The sequence below is a fragment of the Sipha flava genome, unplaced genomic scaffold (genome assembly GCF_003268045.1).
Source record: "Sipha flava isolate LNK unplaced genomic scaffold, YSA_version1 197_pilon_pilon, whole genome shotgun sequence".
Classification (NCBI taxonomy): domain Eukaryota; kingdom Metazoa; phylum Arthropoda; class Insecta; order Hemiptera; family Aphididae; genus Sipha; species Sipha flava.
In genome coordinates, this window is record NW_020272774.1 from 1,105,762 (window position 1) to 1,117,221 (window position 11,460).

The window sequence follows — 11,460 nt, forward strand, 5'->3', positions numbered from 1 at the left end:
CAATTAATTTATATTCAGTTTTAAAATTGTAATTTTTAATTTAGTACAATGCATTCATACGCGTTGTTGAATTTCATAATTTAGATATATTAAAACTAATTTACGAAAAGAGTGATTCGTGATTATATTAGAGGTTAAGAAATTAAGAATCCATTTTACAAGAATTCAAAAACAACGCCATCAAATAGCAAGAATTATAGATTAATCATATCCGATGAGTTGTTGATATTCATTAGAATACATGATACAGTAAATGAATTGGTAATTACAAAATTTTAAATGCTTTTGTATAATTCCAATAATAACTAAAATATCCGTTATTACAGACTCAATGGAGGCGCCTGGTAGTAATACTACCTGGACAATATAATAAATCCAGCCACCATTCAGTCGTAAACGACAGTCGGTAAGCATATCTGAATAATCATTGATTTTACAAAAAATATCATCTTAATAAGTTGACTGGCAAGAAATTTTCAGTGAAATCATTTTACAGGCTTTGAGAGTTAAATTTAATACTCAAATATTTTTGCCTCGGCGCCGATTGAAATATTTTAGTTTACCATAGTATGGCTTGAGCTTTTTTGGTTATAAAAATAGTATTTGATGCTACAAATCAATTTTAACGATAATATTTATCGATTTAAGTGGGTTTTAATATTAAAATAAGTGAGAGTTTAATTTAACTCTCGTAGCCTATTACAATATATTTAGACAGTTTCTATAGATACCTACTAGTATTTATAATCAATTGTATTTATTATTTTTGTTTTGAACATATTACTGATCACGATGTTATACAATTAGCGATATGATATCAAGTGTGTCGTCAGTCATGTATGTTCTTCTGTACTTATTGCATATAATATATTGTGATTTTTATGTTTTTATGCGTGATACTATAACTTATTTTTGAATAACTTGGATGAAAGAGGTATTGTCAATATGTTAAAGTAATAATTATAGTATTATAGGTTGAAGAATTTAATATAAAATAAAGTACTTAATATCTTAATTAACTTGTAATTTTTAAAATACTGCTACTTATTAAATAGTAAAAGTATCGAAATGGTATTTTGTCATAATACATGTTTTTTTCTCCTCTATCCGAATATGAAACAAAATAAGAGTTAAAAAAAACTTTTGTCTATTATAACTCAATAAACAAATAAGAATCATTTTTAACTCTCGTAGCGTGGAGAACTAATTCTTTGAGAGTTAAATTTAATTCTCAAAGCGAAAAATGCAAGTATGATATAAAACTATTGACGTTCTCGTGTTCGACTCGTGAGAGTTAAATATAATACTCAAGCCAGTCAACTTGTCAATCATAATATATATTTTAGGATGACGAATATCTACAAAAATTAGTTAGTCCCGTACGTGGGACAGAGGCCACACCCATCAGTTTCATGTACGATGAACAATAGATTGTTGCAGATGTTAAATAATAAAATTAAGAATCCATTTTACAAGAATTCAGAAACAACCCCATCAAATAGCAAGAATAATAGATTAATCATATCCGATGAGTTATTGAAATTCATTAGAACACATCATACAGTAAATGAATTGGTAATTACAACTTTTTAAATGCTTTCGTATAATTCCAATAATAACTAAACCATCCGTTTTTACAGACTCAATGGAGGCTCCTTTTAGTAAAACTACCTGGAAAAATAAATGAATCCAACCATCATTCAGTCGTAAACGACAGTCGGTAAGCATATCTGAATAATCATTGATTTTACAAAAAATATCATCTTAATCATAATATATATTTTAGGATGATGAATATCTACAAAAATCAGTTAGTCCCCTATGTGGGACCGAGGCCACACGCATCAGTCTTATGTAGGATGAACAATAGATTGTTGCAAAATTTAAATAATGAAATTAAGAATCCATTTTACCAGAATTCAACAACATCTTTATCAAATGGTAATAAATTTAGATTAATATTTTCGTATGAAGTGCTAGAACAAAAATCTAATTAATTTCTTATGGAATCAGGGAATACAAATCAAATGAACATTGGACCGACTAAAGACTCGGAAGAGAACTCCGTGTTCAATCAATCATTGGTATTATATTGATTGGGATTAGATTACTTTTTTCTTTTACCTATTCAATTTTATATTCTAATGATTATTTCCAAGCTATGTGTTATTATAACTTTTGTCTAACTCAGGTATTCTCTGAGAATTCGAGTAGCTCATCACAAACGATTTCAATATTAGGTACCCTAAAAGTGAGAAATAATTTTCTTAGATACTTTTATCTTTCATTTTTGTGAGGGATTTTAAGTATTTATTATTTTACAATTTTTTAATAGGACATTTTTGAGGAAAGGATGAACTCAGGACAATCGATTTTAATTAAGACTACGGTAAAATATTATTTTAATCTCGTCTGACACATAATTTATTTTTTATTTATTTATTGGAATTTTTTTCTTTAGATCAACTCTTACAAAACAAATTCATTTGAATTGACTGAAACGTCTACCATATTAAAAGTAAAGCTCTGTATGTTTTAATGTTTGATATTTTAGCAACTTAAATTTTATATTATTTGTGTCCTTTGGTTTTTAAATGATTGTGTACAATATTGAAGTTTTTATTTCATAATGAATTTTGTGTAATTAAGTCATTGATGAGCACTGTTACTTCAATAAATTTCGAGGCATCAACAGAAGAATTGATATCCAACATTACGACTGTTGATCATTTAGAATATACAATTAAATTACTCTTTGAAATGGTAGGTATTTTAAATGTTGTCAGATCAACATATTACGGTTGACTTTTTGAATTTAACTAAAAAATAAATACATTTATATTTGTCAGGTGTTTTCCAAGCCTGAATCGATTGCCGTTTATTTATTTATTTGTTCTAAAATGCAAAATATTGCGATAAGATACGATAGAAAATCTAAGACTGCCTCCTTCAAAAGACAATTATTGAATAAATGCAACGATCTATTACACTCAGAATCGTGTTACACATTTTTTGCACAATCGTGTTGCACCGAATTTTGTTCAACTGTTATGTACACGAAAACGCTTGAATCAATGCTTAATGCATACTGCTCGTGAAATAAATATTTAAATAATCCAAGTTGAGGAAACAAAATTGTGCTCGTAGAATAATTTTTTTTTTTTATTAAATATCAATAAAGATTGTATAATAAAGGTATTGCTGTTTATATTTATTTAACCACGTAAATAACAATACATTTCACACATATAATTAAACAATTTATCAAACAGGCATTAACCAGATGGTATAAATATTTATTTATTTAACTTATATTTGTTTTCATTTTCAACTGAGATTTTATAATATAATTGTTGTGTATATATAGCAACTGCAACACACTTATGGACTAAGACGTGGAATGAAAGATTATTATAAAATAAGAAAAATATATAACCATGATAAATTATTTAAATTCTTACAAATGACTCGTCTTAAATATTAAAACCATTAAAAAGAATGACAATTATGTTTTATTCGTTTAAATTACTAATGTGATTCTTAAAAATGTACAAGGAAGCAAGAAGTTGAAAAAACAGGAGAGGTTGGGAAATAAATGTATCACAATACAAATCCATGTTTAAAATTCATCATTTCTTATTATTTTCATAAAATTTGCTGTTTCAAATCTATTAACACTTTTCAGGTTGTAAATCTGTTTAAAAAATTTTAATTGAAAATGTTATCCAGATTGGGTTCACAGAATAGGTATTGAGGTAATTTTCATCAATAAATCAATAAAAATCAACAGTGAGAAAATCTGTTTTCTATAAGGTTAGGACCATACATCCTGTTGTCCCCCAGGGAATCTTCGGGATACTAAAAGGTCCTGTTTATTAAAGTTAAAAAAACGATGGTCAATTTAAATGTATTGATGAATTATTGTTTCTATTTTATTTAACAAGTATTTGTACATGCAATGTGTATACACTGTTATACAGCATAGTGGATGGTATAACGGGTGACGACGGTGAATGACAGGGGCTGTGTGTGGTGTATCGGGATAAATAACTACACTAATAAAATATATAATATATAAACACCGCAATATCAGCGCTAACTCAAAATTATTTTTCATAGCTTATTATTTCAATGTTACAGTTATCATTGACCGTTTTCTTTAAGTAGACGCTTTTCCAATATATGTATAAAAAATTTGTTAATAATAAAAATGAGTTACATTCTAATAAATTAGTGTAATTAATCTTAATCTTATTTATTTGTTCCTTAAAACCATAATAGTACTTAATTTTGTTAATAATTATTAAATCAAAGATAAAAAAAATTTGTTTTTTATTCCATTTTGACTAGAAAAATATATGGGTGGTTTATGTATATCATATATACCTATTAACAATAACTAAACTTCACATTGTTGTCATTATACGTTACTGTTATACGTCACATACTCGTAAGTATTCATATTCAATATTTCAAATAACTACAATTATTGGTGACTCATTTCATAATGTTCGATCATTTTGTGTATTTTGAATTGCCCCCGGTCTTGGACCTGAGTAAGAAAGTGACCACGCTCCGTCACCCGCGAAGTTGGCGACACTGCATAGCCGTCGCCCTGGTCCGGTCGACGACGCGTGCACCGCCGCTAACGGTCGTTTTGATCGTTATCTGTTCTGTTTTTCTCTCTGAAGCATTACACACACACGATGTTCGACGTGCTATTGTTTTTGTTCCCGGTTGCCAGAGCTGGCCGTTATTCTCGACACCATTGTGGTCGAACATATACGTAACAATATTCACGCAGCTCAATAATCGCCAGCTCCGACCATCACCCAGTTTGCGGCCGTACGGGCAACCACGTGGTTCCAGTACCGGACTTACACCAGCAGCTCCGCACGGCAGGGTCAGTGCTCATCAATCGCCATCCATCGCCAGCTCCGGCCTTCGGTACGGTGTTCCCCGTCTCGCCCATAATATATTGGCTCGTATATGCGCTCTCATAACAATCATTTGTATACTTGTTGCTCAATTAATATCATTTTGTACATATCAATCATTTAATATCATTATTATTATTATTATTATTATTCTCACGACGGTCCGGAGGACCCAGTGTCCGACGTACGCCTGAGTAAGGTCCGTTGGCGCGAACACTTAATTTTGTACGACACCAATGCAATTGTGTGAATTTTATAATATCAGTTTCATTGATGGAATAATACAAATATATAAATAGTCATATAGTTAGCTATAATATTATAGCCACTAATACTGTAAATTATATATTTTAATTTTCCCTACTTTTACTCGACAAGTATTAAATATATAATAACAATAAAGTTTGACAGAGCAAACAAATAATATTAATGGAATAATGATTGTTATAAATAATGTATATGCAGTATTATTTCAATAATTTACATAATCATAATAAACAATACAATCATTTTATTTAATATGTAGTTAAAACAAAAAAAGTACACTAATATTTAATGAATTTAATAAGATTTAAATAAAATTCTAAAAACTTGTTTAATTATTTTTTTTACATTTTTTAAATTAAAATCATCGGTTTTTTGTTTTTTTAATGTCACTCCGAATTGATTATAACATGGCTTGAATTATGTGAATCAAATTTTCTATAATTTTCAGAGTTAATTGATTCTTTCACATTCATGACACAAATTGTGATATTAATTGAAACTTTAACTCATTGGCATTTAGTTCATTTTGGTTTTAGAGCTTTGGTAAAATGGTTCAAATTGTCTTAAAAATGTCGGTCTATCCAAATCTGTTGTTAAAATTAAGTGTTTCTATTGAAAAAAAATGCAAGCTGTGATGCGCATGTGCTCAATAAAAGAGTTAACAATTTTAAAACTATCGAAAAAATGTGTATTTAGACATTTTTCTATCTCCCCCTGAAAACCGCATATCAATTCGATGTCACTGGACAGAATATTTTAGTGTTACCTTTAAAAGGTTTACAGGTGTTGTTTGCAGGAAGTAGATAAGTTTCGGGTTGGCGTATTGGTTCAAAATGTTGATTTTTTTTTTTTTTGTTCACCTTTTGGAAGAGGAGAGGTGAAAAGATTTTTTAAATCGTTTTCTAGATTTATAAGAAATTGCTTCTGATCAAAAACGATTTTATCTTTAAAATTTATTTCCAAGTATTTAATGCAATTATTTCCATCGATCGATGGAATTTTGGAAGAATCTAGTAATTTTATTATTTTTGGAGTTACACCTATCTTTTTTTGATATTAGTTGCGTAAGATTTTGATGGATTGATTTGCATTCCCACTGAAGAAAATAAGTCTTTGGTAATTTTGACCAGTGTATTGACGCTTTCTAAATTTTTGGTTATGATCTTTGTATTATCAGCAAATCTTAGTCCATTGGCTTTTAACATTACATATTATGATTATATATTACATACATAGGCGCCAAGTACATGGTTGCTCGAGCACCCATTGAAAATATTCATGATCAATATATTAATTATAATAGGTAAACCGTCGTTATCACCACGTTCATTGTATGATATTAGCGGCTACACAGCAAAACCTCGTAAGTCAAAATTAGAAAAAAAATTTTTTCTTTTGTTGGATGCACGTTTTTTCTGTACATTTTGATTTCTCCCGGTATTTTCATAAGATAATATCACGACTTAAGATGTAATATATTATATAGATATTATCTTAAATCGTGGATAATACACAAAAACAAACAGTTGTGAGTCGTAATCATATAACAGTACAATATATTTTGTTCGTAGTCGTAGCCATTGTATCGATGAGATAACCTTTTTGTATTATGTTCATCATCAATTTTATAAAAGTGACAAAGGTCTTGCAGTTACCAAGTTACCAGTTTATAGAAAATTTAGTATAGGGAGTGAGGGGAAAAGCCCCTCACTAATACTTGACGTCAGTTGCACACAGGATTTTTTTCGGGGGGAGGGGTGTTATTTTATTAATAATTTACTATAGAAATAAATATTATATAGCCCTAACATTATACTAGGCCTCGGAGAAATTTCGAGGGGGGGTGAAACCTTTTATTCCCCTACAACCCTGCATGCACCATTATTTGACATTGGTAAAAGCACCCAATACATATTTGAAAACCTGACGCCTATGTAGATAAATATATAAAGCTAACAGCTATTAATATCCACGTGCGTATAACGCGGCATATTGTCGCACTGGTTAGTCATTAATTACGATATTATTATGTTATCTTAACCTGGCACTGGTGGAGTGTGGGCTGCAGACGTTTACAACGATAATAATATACTAAAAATAATGTTTTAGGTAGGTACTGCATTAAATTTAAATTATACTACAATACCCAATATATAAATTAAAACTCAACAGCATAATGTTTTTCATCATACAAAATACAAATGTTGTAATGTTCATTGTATCATTTGATTAAAAAATAATATCAATACAAAACTAAATATATGTAATAATTTTGAATAATATTTTGCTATCAAATATAAGTAGGAATTGCAAGGCCCCTACAAGCGCGAGGCCCTTGGCAAATGCCAGCACTGCCTACCCTTAATGACGGCCCTGGATATAAATAATCAATACCATTTTGAAAAAAAAAGTCCATGGAGGGAAGCGACTGCCTCATGCGCTGGTATGATGTGTACTTACACACGTGTTTCGAACAGTTTCATAATAGTATTCCTATACCTTGTATACACTACGAACTTAGTTAATTCATACAAAAACAAATATTCGAATTCATTAACGTCAACCGGTGACATAATGTTATAATTATTATACCTACGTAAGTTCAAAATGAAAAAGATCAAATGTGATTGTTCGAGATATTACATAGGTCGGTACAGGTAGTATGTATTTGTGGATAAGCATTTTGTTTCAAAAAGGAACACACAGTTTTTATAATAACGGTTTCTAGTAAATATAGTGAAGCTTCGAGTGATCAAATTATCAGGCAAAAAGTACAAAAGTTCAAACAGACACTAACATAAAACCGATCATATTTATTGCCCCAATCGACTGTCCTTAATTAAAAACATTTAAACAACATTTTATGAAAAATTTACGACGAAAACCCAATCGGTTACCCCGACATTAATCGCTAGCATGTCCCAAAACGGAGAACATGTCTCACTTAAATCGTGCGCGAACTCACGAGCACCAGTTTTTCAATGAAGAGGTACCTAATAAAAATATATAAATACGTTATTCAAAACATTTATAACTATAGTTTATTAAAACAATTTGCCTTCGGATAGAACCCACATTGAAAATAATATCACATGTAGTGAATTTTCATATACTCTTCTCTAATCAAAGAACCAAAATATATATATATATAGTAATGTTATTCAAAATACTAAAATAAAATATAATAAAATGGTATACGCTTGAAGCATAAAGATATCTTTTCCGGGTTTAGTAAACTGAGTTTCATTTTATTAATTTAAGGTAAACTGAGTCCCACCCCACAAAAAAAAAAAAGGTAAATTGAGTCCCTTGTATAAAAATTAAATAAGTAATTTGAAATATAGTGATATGCCGTTTTTTTATTTAACACATTTTTAATTATAACACAATTATATACTACGTACATTTAACTTACATTTATCAGTTATCACATATAACTCAGCGTTGTTGTACATAGTTAGGTACTTATAAAAATGTCGCGTAATACAGAGCGAAATATAATAATATTTAACGATGTAATCAGTGGTTGAATTGGAAAAAAAAATAAAGGTGGACTCTGTCCCCCCACCCCCTAAATGCATCTACAATATAAATAATTAAATATATCTAATGATTAACACAGATATCTATAACAAATAATAAACAATACTAATAGGTATTTATTTGTATTAATTCTATCAACACAGCAACACGTCTAGCAAATTTAAAATCTAAAATGTAAATATATAGCCACATGATAAAATTAATTAATCAATTAACTTTCAATTTAAAATAATTCATGTATTTTACTGTTGCCTACAAAAAGTAAATATTAAATTTATAGATTATAAATGTTACTCTTTTATTAGTATATTAATTTTTTTTTGTCAACATTAATTTTAATATTTGAAGTTTAATACTAGTCAAATAATTTATTTCATCCCGTCACATTATTTTTAGGACTAAGATTTGCTGAGAGTTAAATAATAATTATTTTTATCATAGGTATGTATATGTATTGCTTTAAAATGTATGACCAAAAAAAATTTAAGGAACTTTTAACTGTATTTATTAACTTTTTTTTTAGGTAGGTACTAGGTACTTAAGTAAAAAGGGCTAATAATTTTTTTTGGAAAATCAAGTTTTTTTTATCAATTTTATCAAATTACAAAAAAATAAAAATTGCCGGGACTGACGTTCATTGATAATCAGATTGTACATCAGTTTTTCTAATAAATTTTATTTCTACTTACTTATGTTTTGTATATCTATTTTTTTTTTTTAAGGCGGGATTTATGAGGGTGGATTATCAAAAAAAAAATAAAAGTACACCGGTAACAGGAATCTGCGCACGCCTATGATTTATTATTAAATTAAAGTGTTTTAATTACCTTGGTCATTGTTTTTCTTTTTATTGAAAAAGTCCGATATGGATAATTTTTGACGTTTATTCATGTTTATTTGTTTATTGCTGACGTGACGTGTAGGACTGTAGGGGTGCGGTTGAGGTGTTTACTATTTTCAACAAAATTACAATTTATAAATTACATACGCTAGTACGCGACAAGCTAACATAATACTGATTACTCATTCGTGGCGCGCCTCGTTTCCAAATAAAATATAAATAATATTTAATTTTCTTTGAAAACGATCACCATTTGTTAATCGTCGATAACTAAAACAACGGACGGATTCTCAAAATACGGAGTCAATATATTATTATTGTCAGTGGTTTACTATGGATCGTTATCGTCGGTACACCCAGGGAAGTTTTCGTAATAGTTATATTTTTAGCAATTAAACAGTTTATACCACGAATTAATACGCAGTGGAAACACTTGAAACGTGTTACATAAATTATATAACATTATTATATATTTTATTATTGCGTTCCTAATATACATATGTGCTAATAATAATGAACAGATTACGAACTAATACCAAAAATTAAATAAAGTATTAATCGTTTCCAATTTTTTTTCATATTTATTTAATTTTTCTAAGAAACAAATTCATATTCATATAATTGTTGAAGGACGCTGCGTCCCTTGCGTTCCTTGATGAATTAAATTAAGGGGTACGCTATAATATGAAGAAAAATGAAGAGTAGCTCAGACCCTCTGCGTTCCCCCCCCAATTCAACCACTGGATGTAATGGTAAGATACACTTACCTATCGCACTCGGTGAGTTTATAACTATATCAACGATTATATTTATAATTTAAATACATTTAAATAAATTGAATTCATTAAATATTTTAGACGGCAATCAATTTGCCGCTTTAACTGTTAAACGAGGGACTCGGTTTACCTTTTTAAATTTTATACGTCGGACTCAGTTTACCAAGTTCAATATTATTATTAGGACTCAGTTTACCTATTTCGAAAAAAGATAAATTCGTTTGAGACTCAATTTACCTATGCCCCTCTTTTCTTCATGGGTTTACGTGTTTTTAATAGTCGTTTGTGACAAGTATTTACTTGTCACAGACTAATATTTATATTTATACTAATATTTATCACTATAAATTAAAGTCACGGCAACTACCAAAAACCGTAGTTATTAAGCAAGAACTCTGCTATAGACAGAACTATACTGAGCAGGAGTTATAATATATAATTTATTATAATCAAAATAATTTGATTCAATTATTAAAATAAGGATCAACTTTATTCATCCATAATATTGATATGGATAAATCTTATTGCTAGAATTCTTGCTAAAATATTGTTGGAAATGTCTTACCGGAAGTCACACATCATCAAGTAAATTGTTATTAGGAAAGCAGTTAATCGTACATGATTGTATTGTGAGTAAAACATATCCATGTACCAATTAATCTATGTACATCATGAATTCTTTCATACCCTTTTATAGACTTTCATAAATTAATTTTAAATAATGAACACTTGAATCGAGAAAGTAAGGATATTACAGCCGTACTATATAAAAAGAATAATATAAATATAAATAAAAAAAGAAACATAATTTCATCAATATAGACAGTTATATTTTTATGTTGTTTAACAACAACACAATTCCAATAAAACATTATTAAAAAAATGTAAAAAAGACAAATATTACCAATAATTGTTATAGAACACTAAGTAACAACTAATTTAAGCTATACAAAGTAATATAAAATAGGTAGGCCCTAAGTAATATGGATGTCCTTAAAAAAAAATCAGTCTTAAACTTAACAAATTAAAAATATAAATGTTGAACCTCATGCAATATTAATAAAATAAAACTTATTTTAATATAAAATAATAATAA

At 28.6% G+C, this 11,460-nt stretch overlaps 1 protein-coding gene across 1 annotated transcript; it reads left to right on the forward strand.

The window, feature by feature from the left end:
• The first annotated feature begins 53 nt into the window (after positions 1-53).
• On the forward strand, positions 54-3,141 carry LOC112681777. Its single transcript, XM_025552092.1, has 9 exons — positions 54-261; positions 327-406; positions 1,347-1,575; positions 1,641-1,720; positions 1,787-1,941; positions 2,014-2,084; positions 2,192-2,251; positions 2,336-2,389; positions 2,462-3,141. The coding sequence occupies exons 3-9, from the start codon at positions 1,420-1,422 to the stop codon at positions 2,537-2,539; spliced, it is 654 nt and encodes a 217-aa protein (XP_025407877.1). The 5' UTR covers positions 54-261; positions 327-406; positions 1,347-1,419; the 3' UTR covers positions 2,540-3,141.
• Positions 3,142-11,460: the final 8,319 nt, after the last annotated feature.